We start from the raw sequence: 21,924 nt of genomic DNA on the forward strand, positions 1-21,924 counted from the left end.
CTTGTAGCTACTTGCTCCCTCTATATAGAAAACTTCCCCAATCGGTGCCTGTTGGTCCCCCCATGGTCCTCTTTTTCTTATGTTAAATAAGAGCTGAGTTAATGAGATAGCCACCTGTCACAGTAACCTCGCTGGCTCGCTGGGCGGTCTAATCCCTTCTGGCTGAAGTAGTAAAGCCTACCTTTAAAACAAATCTATTCTGTCATCAATAACTATAAGGATAATAAAAGTTTATCATCATTATCTGTATACAGAGCAAATTTGAGAGGAGCTCGCAAGATATATAGTGTTACCAATTTGTGTTTCACTGATGACAACTCCAACAAATTCATAACTTTCCTCTTATTAATAGGATAATGCTCAAATTTACAGTTATTTGTTTCTCTAATTTTTCTGCATTCATTGAAACTAACTTAATTACATTCCCTGCCATGCCTTGGATGCGCCGAGTGTCTGCTGAGTTGGATCGGAACATATATGATGATGATAGGGCGAGTTTGCAGCTGACGACATGAATGTTGTGACGTGTAGTGTCCAACTTCCTCATTTGACACGACGCGCGACGATCAACGTAACGTGTTATTTTTCTAATATCAGTTTAGGCCTCGATGAGGAATTCGAATGTAAAAGACTTCTTACGTCCTTATCGTTCTAATTAACATCATAGCAGATAGAGGTTAGGCTTAGATATAAAGTAGATTCAACGTCTGTGACATCAACCGAACCCGGTCAACCGGACAGTCGACAGAGTTGTCGAGGAGACTGACCCGGGCCCATTGTTTTGCTACCGAGGCCCAGGCTGAGCTGAGCTGAGCAACGAACACCGTCGCGCCACCGGTCATATCATAAACTCTATTTCAAAGAAGGTAACATGGAGCTTCAAGGCGCAATGAAAACTGTCAGCTTGAGGATTGTTGTCCTTCTCTACTTCACATTTTCTGTCGCTGCCTCTACTGAGATGTTCTTGGAACCAGGTGTTTTTGATATTCAAGTGTCGCTTCCATTTACACCCTCGGATTCGGTAAAGTAAAAAAGATTGCTAGATCTAGATCTAGAGGAATCTAACTTTTAGATCTAGGGTCTATTTAGACTAGTATCAGTAGTCTATCACATGTCAGGATGTCTATTAAACTTGAAGTATGTCTTGATCATCTGATCATGCTGATGTGATGATTCTGATCATGTTGATAAATTCATTAACGTTGTTGACAGAGAGAGTAACATTCTAGGCCTACGGGTACGGCCTACATGAATAAAATCTGCCTATCCGCCGATGTGTCATGTCTGCGTAGACTAGAAGTAGATCTATCTAATATTTCACTTGAAATTGACAAAAAAAATTGGCGCTAATTCAGAAACATATCTATACTTTGACCCGTAGCTTTGACGTGATACTCTACTAAAACATGCCAAAAATCAACCAAATTATCATCAATTGTTCAAATAATGGTCATGATTTAAAAGTTGTTATGTTTGTTACCTATTTCGTGTCAATTTCTTATATTTTTTGAAGTATTTTCCCCCAAAATGAAGACTTAATCACTTATTGACTTAATTGACTTATGATATAAATTTTCTCACAGGGTTCACGACAAACCACTGCACAATAAAATTGCAATTGCATACCGTATCAATGGTGGGGTGCAAGCGCGCGGTCACGTGTGAGAAGTTAGTGACCGTAATGATGAATTGCTTCGTTCCTCAAATCTGTCAAAATTGTTAATCTGTCAAATGCTTTACATTTATGACCCTGGTCAATGACACCAGTCCACTCCTCACAGACTTCTAAAAGCTGAGTTGAACAAGATCTTCCAGCCCAAAATCCATGTTGTTCATCACACATTAAATTGTTCTGCTCTAAATGATGTATGCAGTATGACTCGTTTTCTTACTAGTTTCTCCATAGATTTGCATACCGGTACAATGGTTTTTTAAAGATTCATAACTTTCTTATTTGTTGTCCGATTTTTCTCAAACTGAATTGTTTCTCTAATTTTGTTGCTTCTATTTATCAATTTGATATATATGAGGGTGAAGGTGAACTTCCCATTTAGCAGGGATTTTTATATCTTGCATTGCATTATGATCTCTTATGATCTTTATTTTATCAACTATTTACATTCATCAAAATAAAATGCATTTTCATTCTTAATTGTGGTTTTTAATGAATCGGAATTAAAACAATCGTTAATTGAATGAATCTCCATTTAAATGTATTTTGAAAATGCTTTATTTGTTCAAATGGTCGTGTAAGTAAAATTCCAGAGCATGTATTATAAATGTAGTGTATACTGTAGTACCTACCGGTAGTATTTTTTTGTAATGCAATCTCTAGAAAACCTTTTAATTTTTGTAATATTCTTTCTTGCAGGAAATTCCAGAAGCTTTTGAGTATCTTATGATGCAAAAAAGTATGTACGCAAACTCTGAGATAGGAGTCGAAGGTAAACTATGTTTTTAAAGATCGCTTTGAGTTAAAAATCAGTATATTGTCACAAAATTTGATAAAGTCACAAATCATTGATCTATATTTAATTTTTCCCAGGCTATATATAGGGAAGCATCATTTCTGTGTAAAAACTTTGATACCTATTGGTACTGCCGTACTTCATGTGTAACCAATTTTCATGCAAAACATTATCCATTTACAAAGTGACGTTTATTTTTGCAGCATTTTCCCACCATGTTCATTTTTTTTTCTTCCATTTTTGTTTGTCTGAACAGTGCTTAACTGCAGTTCAGATCCTGAGGGATGTTCCTTTACTCTTGAGTGGACTGTCCGCCAATCTGACTGTGATGGTGTTTACAGGCCTCTCTTTGTGGTATGTAATCATTCATATTTGTTCCTGTAAGAAGTACAGGATTGCATTTGTCACACATTCCTGTATTGTGTTGATAAATATATTGGATGGATTAATTCCTGAATAGACAGGTAAAACAAATTTAGCTTATTAGCTAGAAAATCAGAGACTAACTTACAACAACTAAGTGATGAAAATCTCAACTCGCCTTTTTACATGTGCTAGTATGTTTCAATTACACAAGCGTTTGCGCATTAAAAGTTATACATTATTTATATTGAGCTTGTGTGCATTTTTTTCTTCTCAGGGTTTCTTCTGCCATAACACAATCTTCAGGTAGAATGTGCTAGATTATCTGAAAGAGATTTGACCTAAGGTCTCTTTTGACCTTCTCTGTTTTACTTGTTTTGTTAGGATCTAAATAAAACTAGCAGGACAAAGAGTTTGGATGGACTCTACAAACGTCCCGACTGCTTCCTCCTCTCAGAGGAGCACACTATCTCTTTCGTTAAGAGTGTAGATGTGCCCAATCCAGTCTTACTCTGCTCTGAAAATGGTGGTGACACTCATGATAAGGTAAGTGTTGGTGCTACCAAGAGCGATTCTTGAAAGGGGAATTTCATGTATCACAGGAAGTGAATACAGGCTGACAACATTTCACATTTTTATTACAAACCAAACATGATTCCCCTCCCCCTTCTTTTTAGCAAATTTAAGGATCCATTTGTCATGATTTACTAAAAAGTGGCACAGTAACGAGCTACCTTATGAACATGTCATTTATAAAGGTCTACCCATTATAGATTATATGCGAATTGGAAACTCTATTGTTGCAACCGAAATCCCTCATTTTTCAGGTTGCTTGCATATCAAGTTTTGAACTTGTTGAAGATGTTATGCCTGCAAGTCACCAATGTGATACCACAATATCTGATCCGTTTGGAGGTAAATTATGGCCTTTTATGTTACTTGATCAAAGATAATGTGGTATGTAAGACCATTTCAAAGAGGTTAGTGCACACTCCAAGAGGAACCTTCAGATCATTTCTGTAGATAGCACAGAAAAAGATATTATTACTGACTTTTTATATTGAAAGGGATGAATTTTACCTAGAATAAAAAGATTTAAAAATCATTACAAGGAGAAACGTGTGTAATAAATGCTTTATTATAACTTTTATTGTCCTTGATAGTTGAATGACTTGAAAGGAGATTATTGGAATTGCTCCAGTAAATCAAACACATCAAAGGTCTGCAACAAGCTTCCTTTCTGCACTCTCCAAGCAGAAGACAAGAAGAGTTCTGCTGATGCTACCAAACCTGTTGATAGTTCTACAAAAGGAGAGAATGCTGAACCCCCTAAAGTAAGGCTGCGACGTGTACACGATGATTAACTTACTCTGTTCACATTGATTTATATTTCATATGTATTGTAATTTGGAGGTTTATTTGTAATTTTTTGTTTTGTTTAATATGTAATTGTTCATCTTTGTATTTTGTTTGTTATAGGGCTTACATGTAGACACTTCAGTGGTAAGTGCTTTATAAGCACCTTTTAATAATGATTATTATTATTATTATTATGACACAGTTCTTCCATGTACACGTCCATTAGACAACTACACATGTTTGATTCCTAGTACACTTATACACGGCCGCAGTGATTTTTTAATTATTTTTTTAAAGTGTTGATTTATGCCCCTCCACCTGACACTGCTGGGCGATGCACACTCGTGACCAGAAGGGCACTAGCATGGCACCGTGAATAAAAATATTTCCCAGCTCAATCATACACGAGGTGTCGACTCACCACTCTGAAACTAAAACTAAAAGCTGCCAATGTCCGGATTTCTATTTGGACATCATCTTTAGTTTTAAAAACAACATTGTTACTACTATTTGTGACAAGTTCACAAGCCTTCAACTGCACCTCGCAGTAAAATAAGGGTCCTTCCCTGCATGGTTTTTCAAACACAGACCTGTCTTGCTTCCTATGGAGTCAGCAAAAAAAAATCTGAGCAAAATTCTCTTGGCGAAATGTGATTTATCATAGCGAGTGCTGTGCAGTATGGCAGCCATCCCACACTCGCTGAGAAAGACGGAAAAGTATCAAGTATTCTCTTAATAATAGAAGCCAATGTTTCATGAAAAACTGATGTATTGTGATGTCTTGTGTAGGTAAAATCACCCCCAAAAAGGCTAGGTATTAGTTTTACAACATTTTTTTCTTGGCCTTGTTTAAAAAATAGGGATGTATCTTAAACATGGAGATTTATGGTAAAAAAAACAAAAAAACTAAGACATGGCGGCAATGTACATGTACCCATGTATTCAACCGTATGCCCGGACGTGTATATGGCTACTTAATTGGACGCTTATGCACAGCAGCCTTAAGACGACCCTTCAGTAGACACTAAACAAGCAGCTTCAAAAAGTGGCCAGGTTGAACAACTAGCTTTAATATCTACAATTCCATTTTATGTGCATGAATGTTCAAATTTGTTTCACATCTTCCCTAAATTCCAAATTTGTACTGTTTGTCCAAAGCATTATGAATTGAATGAGTAATGAAGTCAGTAGCTCACAACAACATTGCTAAATTGGAATAACGATTACCGGTAGATTTGTTTAATTTAATGATCAGACAACATATCAGAAGTTATGCTTAATATTCCAACACAACAATTTTTTAAAATTGATTTCATGTCATGTAGTTATTGTTATTGCATAAGAATAAATCTAATGCACATTATTCTGTGCAAATCTTTAAAAACATTCTTAAAGGGTGTACCTTTTCTTCCTCATAATTATAAGTGTGTGCCCTTACATGATGAACAATTACACATTTTTTTAGGTTTACAAGAGTTTAAAACAATACTTGAGCATATAAGAGATTATATGCTCAATAATATGTCATTTGAAGTTCCATTAAATTTGGTTTACTGTAGGTTTTAGCTCAAGAGTTTGAAATATTGTTTGCTCTGAGAAACATGCTTTATTGAGTTGCAGTAATAAATATACTTTCTTTTTCTTACCCCTTTCACGCCAATATACAATGTGTATTTCTCTATCACTTTCAGAGAGAAAAGAGGGCTGAAGTCGGCGATCCAGAGGTATGTGCCATTTTGTAATAATGAATTGCAACATTTATTTTGCAATTACAAACAGAAAAAAAATATCTATTGATTTTGTAGTCGAAGGAGAGTAATTATGGGTCTATTCTCATTCCATATGCATGATAAGATATATGTGTCAAGTATTCACATTGTGTTCATGATTAAAGTGTACAGGCTTTCTCTCAAATGTTGTTTATGTCGTTGCTTGCCACATTGAAATCCTTTAGAATTGGGTTGGATTGCTATATTTATATTAGTTACACAAAGAGTCAGTAGCATGACTGAGTGCTGATTTATTAAAAATATAATCTATTCAAACCTACTTTCTCAGTTCCATATCAATACCAACAAATGTTTCATACATGCATTAATAAAAAATAAGACCAATCTATCCTCAAAATGACTGACTATAACAGTTATAGCCAGCATTTAGAAATGCATGGACAGCATATACAAATCCTTGTTGGTGTGTATTGAAAAGAGTCACCAAGAAGATATTACCACGTCTTTCATTTATTTTCCTCCCCATTTTCATGTACCTCAGGGAGTAAACCCAGGAGATGAAGGAAAGGTAACTTAGAACTAGATCATTATTCAGTTGACTGTTGAGTGTGTGAATGATTAATATAAGCTGTTTGTTTTTGTTTTATTAAATTAGTATTTCATTGAAATGCATAAGTTTCAAAAATGTATTTTTCTAGCCATTAAAAAAAGATATTTGTTACTATATGTATGTGGATGTATTGTAGTAGTAAAGAAACATTTAAAAATACCTAATACTACTCTGTTTCTCATCAATTTACTAATTAAAACAGTTTTATTTTTTTGAAGGTACATTCAGATTATAGGACAAATCTTAATACAGAATTTTATTAATTTCTTTTCAATCATCAGGATGAATTAAAGGGACTTTGTAACAGCGTTAAGATGAGAGAAAATGGTGCTAAGGTAGTGACTTCAAAATTGAGCCAATCAACATTGATCTGTCTCATCTAGATTTTCATTTCTTCTTAATTTTTAGGTGGTAACAACACCTGTAGCTAAGGAAGCAGACAAAGGCCAGGTAAACAGATTTGTGCATACACAATTGCTCATTGTAATGCTACATGCTCATTCAACATATTTTTAACTCGAGCAACAATATTTCCAAATACTCTTTGGGGAATTACGACTGCTCTCTAGAAAATGTTAATTCTGTGATGTGAGCATATTTTACATTTTGAACTCCAGGGCTTGCACTGAGCTGTTGTCATAAATGTGTAATAAATGTACCAAAAGCCTTATGCATGGACAGCAAATACAAATCCTTGTTGGTGTGTATTGAAAAGAGTCACCAAGAAGATATTACCACATCTTTCTTTCATTTTCCTCCCCACTTTTAGGCTACAGTAAACCCAGGAGCTGGAGGCCAGGTAACTTAAAAATATATTAGGTTTCTGTTCGCTGTACTCAGTTAGCATTGCTCCATTCATATTGTTATTGTATTTCTGAAGCTCATGCAATCATTTTTTACCTGTATGAAATTACAAAACACTAACAACAACAAATATCCTTATTGCTGAATATATAGGAGTCAACAAAAACACATTACCAGATATAGAGATTCATTTTTTTCTCTTTAAATTTCAGGGTGATACAGACAATGCCAACGAAGGAGACAAGGACCAGGTAAAAGCTGATTCAATAATTGCTTCATTTCATTTCTAGACAAAAATGACATACATAATATTTGTATTTTAGAAATGAACACAGGAATAGACTGAAAATTAGAAAAAACTTTAGCCTATTTTTTTTTTGGGGGGGGGGGGGTGGGGAAGTGTTCATAACCTGGCAGTCTTCCTGAGACTGAACTAGACTTGTCTTTATTTAACAAGTAATGATAAATATTTATTTTACTCTTGTATTTTGACAACAAATTAGGAAAAAACACCTGAGATGTGGGCTCAGGATTTAGCAGATGATTATTATAGGGCAGTTGATACATATATAAAGGAGAATTGGATAATCTTGGATTGACAGGAAAGATTGAGTGAAAGGCCAGTATATTTCTATATTGCAATATCTCTATACAGAAATCATGTTGAAAGCTGATATTTCAGTTTTAGGATACCAAAAATATGCAATCCTTAACATACATAGTAAAACAAAGTAAAACAAAGTTTTAGTTTGGTCACCTTTACCTCTCTGTATTTGTGGGTCATGAAAATAAAACAATTGTGAAATTTAGGCCTATGGCAATTTAAGAATTTATTTTAATGATACAATCTATTCATACTTCAATTTTTGCGAAAAGGTTCTTATTGCATGTTGTTTTTTTTACATCCATTAATTTTGTTCATACATCCATTTATTTTTTTCATAAGGGAAAAGTTACAGCCATAGCCGCCAATAACACACTGGTAAGTTGTTTTTTCTCTCTCTTTCTCTACAAATGTTTTTAAAATACGTTACCATCCAAGATTAATTTTTGAACATATTTTGTTAAGTCTCCTTGTATTATCTCGAGACCAGGGAATTTTACAAATAGTAGTGTTGTATTATTGTTAAACCATAAACTTTTGCAAACATGAAAATTTGCGAATTATGCGAGTAGTCTAAATTCTCAAAAGTTTTATGATGGCAAATGATTGAAAAAGAATTTGTTTTTTTAAATACCAAATTTGTCGTACCATGATAATTTGTTTTGTTATTTGTGAAAATGTCTGGTTTTACAGTATGCTTAAGAACTTGTCCAGATGACTTGCAAATATACAGTGCGGATCAACATCTCCAGTCATGAATGTTGTCTACTAACTGAAAACACATCTAGTAATATTCATGTATGACTGACATGCTAACTTACTTATTGATCTCTCATTTACAAAATGTTGCTGTGATGTTTTATGAGGGTTGCAGGCTAAACAAAGGAATGACTTTCTCAGTTGTTTTCTTGTAATTAGACAACTTTTGATGAAGCATAATATATTCAATAAACTATGTGTGGCTTTGTTTTATAAAACTTGCAGAAAGGAGGGATTCCTTATATGAAAGCCTACCCCTAAAACACACACATACAGGAAAAAAAAGGAAACAAGAACAAAAGAACAGAAAAACAAACATACTAAAACATACTATCATGTACAATCAGAGTTTAAAAAAAGTGTAAAACTTTCCCATGCTATTACTACTGACTATTATACTTATACAGGAATTGTCTATATTTGATGTTCAAGATGAGTGGAAGACCAAATCAATCATCAATTTTCTTCAGATAGCTTTGATAGCTAATTTATGTGGTTTATCTATCTTTTTGGTCAAGTAGTATTGGTAATTTAATTTTGCGTTTTTATGGTTTGTTTTCCAGTTGAAGTCTCGTGTTGTCCATACCACTCAGAAAGATGGTCGTTTTCTCTTCATTATAAATGTGACATCACTAAGTGCAAAGCAAATAAATATCTCATGTAAGTACATGTAATGGTATGGTTTGTTATGTGTTTTAGGCTCATAGATCTTAGGTTTGGAGTAAGGAGATTATTTTTTTTTATCTATTTAACAACTTTCAGAAATTTTCTTCAATATTTGAATGATATTTGTAACTTAAAACACAGGCTTATCCTTCATAAAATAGAATTTACTTCAATTTTGAAAGAAACCCTCTGAAAAAGCAAGCAACAAGAATTATCTGTTATATTTTTGTTTCCATGAAATAAGACTCTTAATGCTAAAGATCCCAGTGATCATGAATATTATATGCATTTGGTTTTAAGGAAGATAGGATAGTTTTAAAATGCTTCAAACCTCATTAAATCAGATGCTCTTTGACAAATGAACTATACAGGTGATAAATCTCATGACAATTATGTTTTTATGAAGTTGTATTCATTTTAGGAAGTTAAGAAACAAGAATTTCCACTCCAACAGGACTCATTGTCAAAGATAATTGTTCTTAGTGCAAATGAATGTAGAAGGGGATATATATAGAAAATGACTGTATCAATGTTTTTCTGTTTTCTTGCAGTGAGAATAAGAATGAAATCTCCCCATGGTTACTTGTCAGCTACACAGTATCCGCTTCTACCTGTAAGTACATGTATCATGATGTGAAACTTGATTTAATGAAACATCTCTCTTGAAATTGAATTTTGTTATATTTTTATATTACATTTTTTAAAGAAAATTTTAAACTAAAACTCTAAAGAAGGATGAGTGATATTAATTGATTTATTTACCACTTGTGAGATAGAACACCCTGATCAGCACCACTGCTGTGTGGGATAGAACACCCTGATCAGCACCACTGCTGTTTTTATGCCTCCGCTACAAAGTAGCCGGAGGCATTATGTTTTTGGGTTGTCCGTCCGTCCGTACGTCCGTCCGTACGTACGTCCGTACGTCCCGTTCTCGTGATCGCGTTATCTCAAGAACCGATTGGTTGATTCCCGCCAAACTTGGGTCATGTATGTATCTCACAGAGCCAATGAACTGATCAGATTTTGGGGTCACGAGATCCAAGGTCAAAGGTCACAGGGCTCATTATTTATGCGAAAATGGCTCGTGATCGCGTTATCTCAAGAACCGATTTATGGATTCCTGCCAAACTTGAGTCATGTATGTATCTCACAGAGCCAATGAACTGATTAGATTTTGGGGGTCACGAGATCCAAGGTCAAAGGTCACAGGGCTCATTATGTATGCGAAAATGGCTCGTGATCGCGTTATCTCAAGAACTGATTGATGGATTCCTGCCAAACTTAAGTCATGGATGTATCTTGCAGAGCCAATGAACTGATTAGATTTTGGGGTCACAAGGTCGAAGGTCAAAGGTCACAGGGCTCATTATGTATGCAAAATAGCTTGTGATCGCATTATCTCAAGAACCGATTGATGGATTCCTGCCAAACTCAGGTCATGTATGTATCTTGCAGAGCCAATGAAATGATTCGATTTTGGGGTCACCAGGTCAAAGGTCACAGGGGTCTTTATGTATCCAACAATAGCTTGTGATCGCATTATCATGAGATCAAATAGACAGATTACTATCAAACTCAAGTCATGTATGTATCTTGCAGAGCCAATGAACTGATTAGATTTTGGGGTCACCAGGTCGAAGGTCAAAGGTCACATGGCTCATTATGTATGCCAAAAATAGCTTGTGCATGCATTATCATTAAAACCCACAGATGGATTACAATCAAACTTGAATTTAAAAATTGTTTCTGTTTTGGTTTGTAAAATTGCTCTATGGCGGAGGCATCATTTTTGACTGCGCGCAGTCAAAGTTCCATCTAGTTCATAAGGGTCCACTGTATGTATGTACATGTTATGATTAAATAAAAACTGTAAGAACACAGTTTTATTATGTTATAGCAATGGGTTCTGTAACTACTTTGAGACTTTTGGTTGACATACATGAGAAACGTGGATGGTTTCAGATGTTTCCAAATCGAAGCATCTGTATTGTATAGTGTCAGTTTGCACTTTGATATAATTTTCAAGAAACACTGTAAGACTTTTAATATGAGAACTTGCAACAAAAATTAGGAACTTTATGTGTTATTGTAATAACTTAGCATACTCTCTCTCTCTCTCATCCAGTTCTATGGAGTAATGTGTGCTATGTATAGCATACTAGGATTGATATGGATTGTATTGCTATTTAGACAGTGGAGAGATCTTCTCAGAATTCAATTCTGGATCTCTGTTGTCATCATACTAGGTTAGTATCTAATCAAAACAGCATAATAGAAGGAGACCAGCCTGTAGGTCCCGTGACCATTCTCTGGGAACAAAGGTTTGAAAGTGTTTTTGTGTTCCCTGATGAATACAGAACAATTTTGACTTGGGCTGCCCCCTTGAAAATCCCGGGCATTTTCGTGAGGGGTCAACAAAGGTCACACAGGGATAGAAATTCAAATAGTTCCAATCGTGTAAAAAAACGTTGAAAGGTCAACACACTTTTGGCTGGTGGTCAAATCACCAACACAATGAACCTTATTAAATTGCATATCAAATTACTCGTCTGGTCATAAGGATTCCAAAAATGTATAAGTTGTTATACCTCCGACCTTAAATGAGGGCGCTATGGTCAAAAAGGTCAATGCACTTTAGAAATTCACTAACACAGTTAACATCGTCCGATTCTAATGATTTAAGTGTATAATAATATGTTTTCTGACATAACAAATTCAACTAAGCAACTCTTAAATCAAAAGTGGTTGCCATAACCTTGAAATTTCCCTCAAACCCATGGATAAGTAGTTGTTAGATGTTTGTCACCGAAACAGCAGCCATTTTGAATGTACATGGTCAAGGTAAGCAATTTTACTTTTGAAAGTTGTATAGTTAAATTGCCATGTCAGAAAACATATTATTAGACCCTTAAATCATTAGAATCGGACAATGTTAACTGTGTTGGTGAATTTCTAAAGTGCATTGACCTTTTTGACCCTAGTGCCCTCATTTAAGGTCGGAGGTATAACAAACTATGCATTTTGGGAATCCTTATGACCAGACAAGTAATTTGATATGCAATTTGATAAGGTTATCCGTGTTGGTGAATTTGACCACCAGCCAAAAGTGTGTTGACCTTTCAACGTTTTTTACCATAGCGCCCTTATTTAAGGTCGGAGATATAGCAAACTATACATTTTTGGAATCCTCATGACCAGACGAGTAATTTGATTTGCATATCGACACAATTATAACATATTTGAATTTCTACCCTGTATGACCTTTGTTGACCCCTCACGAAAATGCCCGGGATTTTCAAGGGGGCAGCCCAAGTCACAATGGTTCGGTATTCATCAGGGAACACAAAAACACTTACAAACCTTTGTTCCCAGAGATCGGTCACGGGACCTACAGGCTGGTCTCCTACTATAAGGGTAAAAACTATTAAGACAAAATTACCAGTATCTTTTTTCTGAAATGTTTTCATTATTATGAGCACTAGCACCAGGTATTGCATAGACTTTCCCTTATGTGTTTAATAACTTGTTTTGTGTCTTTTTTAACTGGAGTTTGTAACTGCTCTCAACGACATAATTTGTCAAATAATCTTTATCTAGTACGATGAATATTCAGAGAATGTTCTATTTCATTCAAACATCAGTGACATAGAAGAAGAGTAATAGGGGACATTAACCCTATTTTAACTGGGCTATTTCAGACCCCCCCCCCCCTTGAGATCTCGGCCGTTTTACTGCCGATCGGCGCTAAATTTGCGTACATGTCAAGTGAAGTGTATAGAATACTATGGTTATTTCAATTTTTTGAAAAATTCACTCATTTGCATATTTATGGTAAGTTAGGCAAATAAGGTCTTAAAATTCACATTTTTGCCCATAAATCATACATTATTCATATTTAAGCATTCTTTTTCACTGCATATATTTGTTAGACCATTTGGAATAATAATACAACACAAAAAATTGAAAGAGCCAGGTTATTCCTTATTTTATCTCTTGTTTTGATAATTTCTTATGTATTTCATTGTTTTTTTAACTTATGTGTTTTATTGTTTTTGTTGTTTTATTTCATTTCTAACTACAATTAAACTATTTTGACCCCAAAACAAACACCTAAACTCTAAACAAGACTAAATAACCAATGTTTTATCTCTTTTTAGGAAAAATGACATTTCCATATGTTTTGTACACAAATCACAAAAATGAGCGATTTTCGGGCTGACATGCGAAGACAAAAGGTCACATGACTTTGTAACTATATGTCCGATTTTTGAAAAAATCATTTTAAAAGATGCGTAAGACTCAAAAGAAAAAAGTCATGAAAGGAAAATGTTATATCTGCCGCGGTTTCAGAGTAGTCGCGAAATTTCTACGGGGGGGGGGGGTCAAACTGACCCCCCTTTCCCCCCCCCCCCCCCCCCCCAGTTAATGTAGGGTTAATAGATAGAGCATCACTTCATAATCAGGACATGATTTAATGATTACTTATATATTTTTGACTGGATTGTCGTAACCCAACTGGGTCTTCAAATACATTTCATGTGCAACAGTGCGAGCTATTAGGCTTATAAAGCTTTGACAAGACTATTTAGTAAATGATAGACTCGTTGAGTGATTTAGGAACTCTGTTTGTGATGTCTGTATAATTGTTTGTCTGTGTGTGTTTTACTTTTTAGGGCTTATTGAGAAGGCTGCATTTGTAGCAGAGTATGAACGTCATAACAATTCTGGTTCGAATACATCTGCAGGCTTATTCTTTGCTGAAGAGTTGTCTGTATTGAAGCGTACTATGGCTCGTATGCTTGTTATTGTTGTCAGCTTGGGTTATGGAATCACAAGGTAAGAATCCTCCTCAATTCAACCATGTGACACACATTTTCATTGGATTTCATCCATTTATTCTTGACTTTAAATTATTCAACTAGTTTGAATTGTTCTGGTGCAGGAAGATGCATGGTGGTTGATAGGGACTTGTTTTGACTATGATAATACTTTTGACGTACATATAGTAATTATCTTAGTAAACATTACAGTGCTTTGGTTTAGGATAGATTCCAAATTGCATAATCTTTATATTAGATTCAATAACTTCTTGTGTAAATAGTTTGAATAGTGTGGTGGTCAAGTTGACATGAAATGGCACAGTCTATGAATGAACACTTGCCTCTATATTTCTCTTTATATTTTTAGCTGAGAGCCTGAATGCCATTAATGTGTGTTAACTTGAGTTAACCCTGTTTTGGCTTTTAGGGGACAGGATGTGAAGTTGTATTGTGTTTATGATAAAGAGTGGTGTGCATTACAAATCGACAGAGGTTGTGATAAGTCATGAATTGCGATTTTGAAACCATTTGTTTCATTGCAGGCCTCGATTGGGACGAGACCTCAACTGGTTGATAGGTGCTGGTGTTTTGTTCTTCTTGCTTTCTTCCGTTGAAGCATACTTCAGGGTATTTGAACCGGTAAATATTAGAACACTCATTTCATTTCAAAATCAATGGAAATTTTAAGAAGTAGGAAGCACTCAAGAGTATGTAATTTGACCAAGTAAATGAATGATCTCACAAAATGCAGACATTTAATGTTTGACAGATGTATAAGATGGGATCATCATCAGATTGGTATACCATGTCTCTTTGTTTGTTTGATCACTATAGCATTCTTCAATTTGAAGGATGAGCCATTGTTTACTTCATTGTCAGGCTGAAAACATGTCAATAATCATTAAAACAAATCTACTTCCAGTCCTTGTACCATGACAGGTTACAGTTCTCTTTTCCATGTTCCTGTTTAAACTCTTTTTCTTGCTGTTTCCTTCCCTGCAGACTTGATTTCTGGTGTTGATTAATTGCCCTATTTCATTTTGTTCTTACTCTTGTAGCACAAGTCCAACGACCTGATAGCCCTCCTTCCAATATCAGTATTGGATGCTGTGCTCTGCTGGTGGATATCCTTTTTGTTATCAAATACTTGTAAATAGACTTCTATGGTAGACATTCCTATCAAAATAAGAGAATAATGGAAAATTCTGTAAACAGTAGTTAAGGTATGTTGCGACCACAAATTCAATAAATCAGTACATCTTTGCTCAACCGTAGCTTAATGCTTGTGGAATATGAAAACTGTCTGCTTGTCAATGCTTCTGTATCTATGAATATAACTGTCTATGTATACAATGCTTCTGTAACTATGAATATAACTGTTTATATACCGCACTTAAGAAATCCAGCCATCTGATTGGTCGAAATTGCAGTCGTATTTAGCCATTCCCGTAAAGAAACGAACCAAGAGTAAAATTCCAGTTACCGGGAAAATAATAACATTTTGCTGCGATACCCATTGGTTTACGTGTTAAAATGTTCTTTGAGCGAGAGCGGACACCAAAGAGTGCTTTTTGTCTGCGATTCCCAACTGATAAAAAATGTCAGTCATTTTTCTGACGGTGATAAACAGACAGTTTCTCAGATTTTCTGTGATGTTTTAACCAATCTTTACTCGATTAAAGGATAAGGTAAGAATTCTTGGTAGATTTTTGTTTGAATTTGGCATATAAAAGGGATATCAACTGCTTTAATACTCGAGGACTAGCTGTTTCTATACGGGCTCTCGGGAAATTTGCCTCAGCTGCTATCAACCCGAGGCGCGCCTGGGTGCGTATAAAAACAGCCAGTCCTCTCTAAGCAGTCGATATTATATATGTATACTCGCGTGAAAGCAGTCCCTTTGGATTTCTTCCCAGGTGTATGATAGTGTATTGACTTTGTCCGTCAATTATTTTAAAGGAAGCAAATATCTGCATCTGCAGTTCTATACCATAGTCAGTAAAGACTTTATAATGAAAAAGTGAATTATAATCCTTGACCAAACCATGCACATTTTCCGTAGCCTGGTGGATACCAGTCGCACGCTACGTTTGAGGCGTAACCTGGTCAAACTCTGGCTGTATCGTCATTTCACTAACGCCCTCATCTTCTGTGTAGTTGCTGCTGTAGTCTTCTTAGTGTGGTCTCTCAAGGCACATAGGATCAACACCTGTGTAAAGGTAAGTTACAGTTTTTTAATGAAAATACAACAGTATATGATAGAGACACATGGGGGAATGAAAGAAGAGAATATGGAAGATTGATAGTGGTGAGCAAACGATCATGGATATATTTTGATCATTATGTTTTGCGACTACAGCTTCAATACTCCTGAAACAATGCTCTAAAGTGATTGTTTCCAAAGGTACCAACCGTTGTGTTGGTAGCCCAATTCATACATGACATGGTAAAGTGCCACAAGAAAGCCATGTGGAAAAATTTCGCTTGTAAATTGATAGCAAAAAGCAATAATTTTGTAGGTGAAAATGATAGCTGTGCCCAAAATGCCAAAAAATCTTAATATTAGGAGATGCAGACATGTGAAGCACACTTTGTCTGCTCTTATATTTACCTTGTAAATGGTTTCTTACCTCATGTTTGAGTAGGCCTTTCAAATGTAAACTGATTAATGTTCTCTTGTTCTCTTGTTTTAGAACTGGAATGAGATCTGGGTGGATGATGCCTATTGGCATATCTTATTCTGTGTGATCTTGGTTGTGATCATGATCCTGTTCAGACCTACAGCTAACAACCAACGTTATGCTTACTCTATACTCAGTGATGCAGTGGAAGAGGATGAGAGTAAAGAACCAATGATGAACGATGCCTTTGGTAGGTCTACCAAGATTTAGTTTGGAAGAGGACACTGTAATGTTGAATGACACTTTTTTTTTCTTCATATTAACTTGGTCATTAAAATATTGTTTATTACTTTGTATCAAAATGTGAGAAAAGCAACAGCATCAAGGACATTTTTTAAAGAACTGATCAACATTTATTTAATGGGAAAGATTATTTATCATTCTGAAAGAACCTCAAAAATTAATTAGTTAAAATTTGAAGGAAACAGGGAGTTTTCAATTTAAATTCCATAGAAAAATTGTCACCGCCCCTCCCCCCCCCCCCCATATTTACTAGCTTCCTATAAATTTATGGAGGGATGTTACATCTTGTAATCTCAAAAGTATTGTTTTTATGTTTCTTGTGATTGTAGAGAGTGTAAAGATGCGGAACGTACACTCTAACAGGTCCAGCAACCAACCCAAGGAGGTGGATGATCTACAGTGGGTAGAAGATAACATTCCAGCTGCTGTGGCTGATGCGTAAGTCTCTCTCTCTCTCTCTCTCTCTCTCTCCCTCCCTCCCTCTCTCTCTCTATCTCTCTCATGCCATGTAGACAATCATAATATTGCAGTTAAGGGCATTTAGAAGCAGTATAAGATGAACAAATCAAATAATTAATCTATAGTTGTGGAGGTGTTTGCAAGTAATGTGGGATCAAACCAGAATAGACAGTAAAGCATGGTGCTCTATTGAAATCCATTTGATACCTTAAGAACTAAATTGATCATGGATGAAAAATACTATGACCACATTCCCTCATCTTGCCTAATTCAAAAGAAAACCTCAAGTGTTTTTTTATTTTATGTAGGTGACAAACTTTGAAAAGAAAACAAGGAAAAACTGTGCTGCCAGCATGTATTTGTAATTTGTTTTCGTTATTATTATTCGCTATTATTTTATTGCATTCAATTTTTTTACAATTAATTGAATGAAATAAAACAAATATCTTAATAATTAGACATATGAAATATTTATTCTAGCTGTCACTTACAGTTCCATGATAGAATGACATGTATTATAGTCACTTCAATCATCTCGTCAACATTCATTACAGTCATTTCATAATCATTTCCATGAATGAATATTTGTTATTCTGTGTAGGGCCCTTGGTGCTTTTGATGATTCTGAAGAAGAGCTCATTACCAATGTGGAGAGGAACAAGATGGAATGAACATCTTCATCACGTTAAGAATCCAAGCTATCTGAGTACAAGACAAGATGAAGAAAACTCAGACACATGAATATTCATATTAATTTATGTATTTGTGTCTGTATCAGAAAGAGATATGTGCTTGAGAGAGAGAGAGAGAGAGAGGAAGAAAGAGATGAATTTGGATGGAACACCAAAGTACATATCTTACTAAATGTTTTACAATCACAGCTGGGTTTCACGCTCTGTCTGAAATATTTATGAAAGTGAGGATGGAGACCTTTGTCCAAGGTTTTTTGTTAGACTTGACGTAGATCAAACCAAACCTAGTAGTGGGTTTAAATCTAACATTGAAGACAGTCATACAAGTTCTTGTAATTCATTCTTGTACCTTCAATGCCTTAATTTACCAGTTCATGATAAAAAAGTATTATTGTAGTGATATTTTGGGAGGAAGAGTTCTGTAATTTTACATTTACAAAAGATCTACATATTTGTCACATTTATTAAAATAATGAAAAGTTTTTTCTTCAAATTTACCTAATTTGACATTTACTGATGCGTCGGGATCCTTTCTATTGAAGCATTAATAAATTAAAAATGACTTTGACTGAATAAATAAATGAATGAATGAATGAATGAAGTATGGAAGGGTTCCTCTCCATATCTACCATTTATCAGTCTAACTGCAATGCCTTCCATTGTCAGTTAACTACAAATTATATTCTTTTATCATTTATGTACAGTTCTCATGAAGGCATGAATAGTAGAACTGATAAGATATGATATACATTTGTAGCTTGATAATATAAGTAAGTTAACTTTGCTCGCTTGAAGTATTTCACTTATCTTCTTTTTTTATTAGCATGCTTGTAACATTTACACAGTGCTCTGAATGAGTGTATCATACAACAGATATTACAAAATTGATTGCATTTGTAGAGCTAATTTGTTGTATCACTGATATCAAAAAAATTCTTAAATTTCTTTTCATGTGATTATAATTCTTGTTAGGGTTTTGAAACAACCCCAAGTATCTGCTGTGAAAAAAGTGAGTTGTAGATATATTTGAATTATTTAACTTTTGTTTTGATTTTTGAAATAATGATGTGTAAGCAGATTTTATTCATAATGATTTAAAGGTATGTGAATATCATTAGAAAGCTAATCATTGTGATAGAAGTCATATGATTAGTGTCTGTAAATCTGTAAGGCTCAACTTCCATTGTAAACCTTTTGAGAATGTCATGTATGCATTCCGTGGGGAGCTGGACAACGCAACAAAAAACTAAAACTAAAAAAGCAAAAAAAATGATAAAGGTTGCATGCATTCTTCCCCATTGATCTGCTATTCAGAATCGAGAGGGTAGAATGGTTTGCTTTATTCACTTATGCAATATTCGTATGAGCACTGCAATTTAAACATGACATGTTATTCGACTGAAGAGGAGAAGATAATATCGTAATTTGTCATTGATGATATAAACTGATAGATTCATCATTGAATTACAAGACTCCTGTAGAAGCATTCATTCATTCACTTTGCTGCTTAAAGTTTACACAAACAAGAGCTAATATTACAATGTAGATTAACTCTTGCTCTTCCAAAGGATCTTAGTTTTTAGATTTCACCAAGTTATGAAAGATGTTTTCTCTTCGAAAGCCTGCACCCTAAATTTAAAAGTGCCTTAGAGAAGAAGAAAATGTGAACAAACAAAGAAATGTAATGCCCTTTCTTCAAGTATCTCTTTATCACGGATCAGTATATTAAATTGCTAATGTTGATTCTGTTTTGTTCTCCAAGAAATTGTACATAGTCATGTCAAGCACATTATATGTCATGGTTTTGTTATTGAAAATGAAGTTAAGTTTTCACATTTGTCATTACATTTAAGAAATCATACTGTTTTAGTTCATTAATAGTGATTTGATTAAGCTGAAAGTTTTATACCAAATGAGTTGTGACTGTAATTACAAAGTTTGTTTGCAGATTGTAAATATAAAGGATAAGTAAATGATACAAGTGATTACTTCCACTGGAATTCACTTCTGGATATGAAGAAAGAAATGATTGGAAGATTTAATCTTTAAATCATTGTAGAATTCTATCTTTAAAAAGGGCAATCAAACCTTTGCATATTGGACAAGTATTAAGAAAGTTATGAATGTTTGATTGCCAAGATCACAATTACAATTCCATATTTGATAGCAGTCTGATCATTTGACTGGAGGATTATTTGGGACACCTCTTACACTTGCTGTACACTCTAATATAAATCCAAATTTATCTGAACTATTACCTTGGGGATATTTTGGATTCCTTTTGAGCAAAATGATGTTAAGTTTGGAATTATTTTTTAAGAAAATCCCTGTAATGTGTTTGAGGTCATCATTTATTTTCTTTTAATACATATCAATTATGAGAGGCAGCTGTGAGTTGATTATAGAAGGGTAGTGCATACACATTATCTTCTATTAGATTGTACATTAATATTTGCAAATCAATTTTTCAAGTACACATGTATATTTAATGTTTGTTGCAGTTGTAGTGTGCATTTTTTAGAATTGACTTGATGTTCATGGAAGGAATTGACTTGCATTCCACAATCATCCTCTCTACCGCTTCTAACTGTTTGTTTATCTGAAGTTACTTTGTCAAGTGTGTGGAGAGCTGCTATTGAATTCATGCAAATCTGACAATTTGAAATTCAGTCAAGAATTTTGATTACGTCTAATTCGTAGTCTATTTTTTCTTCTACATAAAACATGGTAGGTTTTTCATCTGTTTCTTTACAAGTAAATGTCGGTTGGTTTGTTGGAGCCATGTCTGTTTCACTGTAGATTGTACAATGTCGCTAGTTGACTTCATTATTTTGTTATTTTATTTTTCTTTATAGGAAAATTGAAGAAACGCATCTTAATTTGACATTATATGTGATATATTATATACATGTACTTTGAACATGTCAATACAAATGTCAATGGAAACATAATGCAATATATTGAACTACAGAAAATGATGTGTGGTGATCATTTGGTATATGCATGATACAAACTAATTATTGAGATTCTTTGACTTTGTCTTTTTTTTTCCATTTGCTTTGAGGGATATTTGAATAAGGGACATGGAAGATGTGGGTGCTAACATATATATGTTTACATAAGACAATGTTTGGGATTAGGTTGGCATTTAGCCCACAGTTAACTCTTTATTCAAATTGATTTTTTTAATGTAAGTATATTGATTATAGAATTGGTTTATTTTGAGGGAAGCTTTTGATTTCATATTGTAGTATCTTCTGTAGTAATATTAAAATATCTTGATGAAATATGATTCAAAATATGTATTCTGTGCTAAACATTTTGGCTTGTCCTATACCTAATAACACGTCATGTATGCAATTTGCATTCTGACTATTGAAATACAATTAGTTGCTACAGGTGAATTGAATCATTTGTAACGAGGCACTTTTCAAAGATTTATGCATTCAATTTGATTACATTTTTTTTAAATGGCCTCTTCTTGTAGACCTATTGGATAGGCATACAATGCAGTCTTTACATAAGAATACAGAGAAAGAGATAGTGGATAAGAGAGGGGGTGGAGCGAGAGTCGGGGAAGGAGAGAGAGATGAATGAGAGATCAAGTGTAGATTGACCATACTGAAGGAACGGGTGTTTCACTGGTCTCTGAAAGAGTCTGCA

At 34.5% G+C, this 21,924-nt stretch overlaps 1 protein-coding gene across 2 annotated transcripts; it reads left to right on the forward strand.

Moving 5' to 3' along the window:
* Positions 1 to 459: 459 nt before the first annotated feature.
* On the forward strand, positions 460 to 21,560 carry LOC581289 (transmembrane protein 87A). Of its 2 annotated transcripts, XM_030998330.1 has the most exons (21): positions 460 to 1,021; positions 2,372 to 2,444; positions 2,725 to 2,822; positions 3,216 to 3,377; positions 3,995 to 4,165; positions 5,882 to 5,914; positions 6,462 to 6,488; positions 6,939 to 6,980; positions 7,300 to 7,329; positions 7,547 to 7,585; positions 8,281 to 8,316; positions 9,261 to 9,357; positions 9,915 to 9,976; positions 11,492 to 11,612; positions 14,040 to 14,202; positions 14,729 to 14,825; positions 15,245 to 15,310; positions 16,238 to 16,405; positions 16,880 to 17,057; positions 17,440 to 17,548; positions 18,171 to 21,560. In XM_030998330.1, the coding sequence occupies exons 1-21, from the start codon at positions 872 to 874 to the stop codon at positions 18,238 to 18,240; spliced, it is 1,992 nt and encodes a 663-aa protein (XP_030854190.1). In that variant the 5' UTR covers positions 460 to 871; the 3' UTR covers positions 18,241 to 21,560. The 2 variants fall into 2 exon arrangements, with proteins under 2 accessions (XP_030854190.1, XP_030854191.1); XM_030998331.1 differs by lacking the exon at positions 7,300 to 7,329.
* The last annotated feature ends 364 nt before the right edge of the window (positions 21,561 to 21,924 follow it).

This window comes from Strongylocentrotus purpuratus, unplaced genomic scaffold, assembly GCF_000002235.5.
Source record: "Strongylocentrotus purpuratus isolate Spur 01 unplaced genomic scaffold, Spur_5.0 spur5_scaffold_5, whole genome shotgun sequence".
Taxonomy (NCBI): domain Eukaryota; kingdom Metazoa; phylum Echinodermata; class Echinoidea; order Camarodonta; family Strongylocentrotidae; genus Strongylocentrotus; species Strongylocentrotus purpuratus.

Bases quoted from the DNA above. Each gene is read 5' to 3' on its own strand.
- LOC581289 (XM_030998330.1), top strand. From the start codon at position 872: ATGGAGCTTCAAGGCGCAATGAAAACTGTCAGCTTGAGGATTGTTGTC. The intron at 14,203-14,728 runs GTAAGAATCCTC...GTTTCATTGCAG, and splicing joins TTGGGTTATGGAATCACAAG to GCCTCGATTGGGACGAGACC. The intron at 17,058-17,439 runs GTAGGTCTACCA...TTGTGATTGTAG, and splicing joins AATGATGAACGATGCCTTTG to AGAGTGTAAAGATGCGGAAC.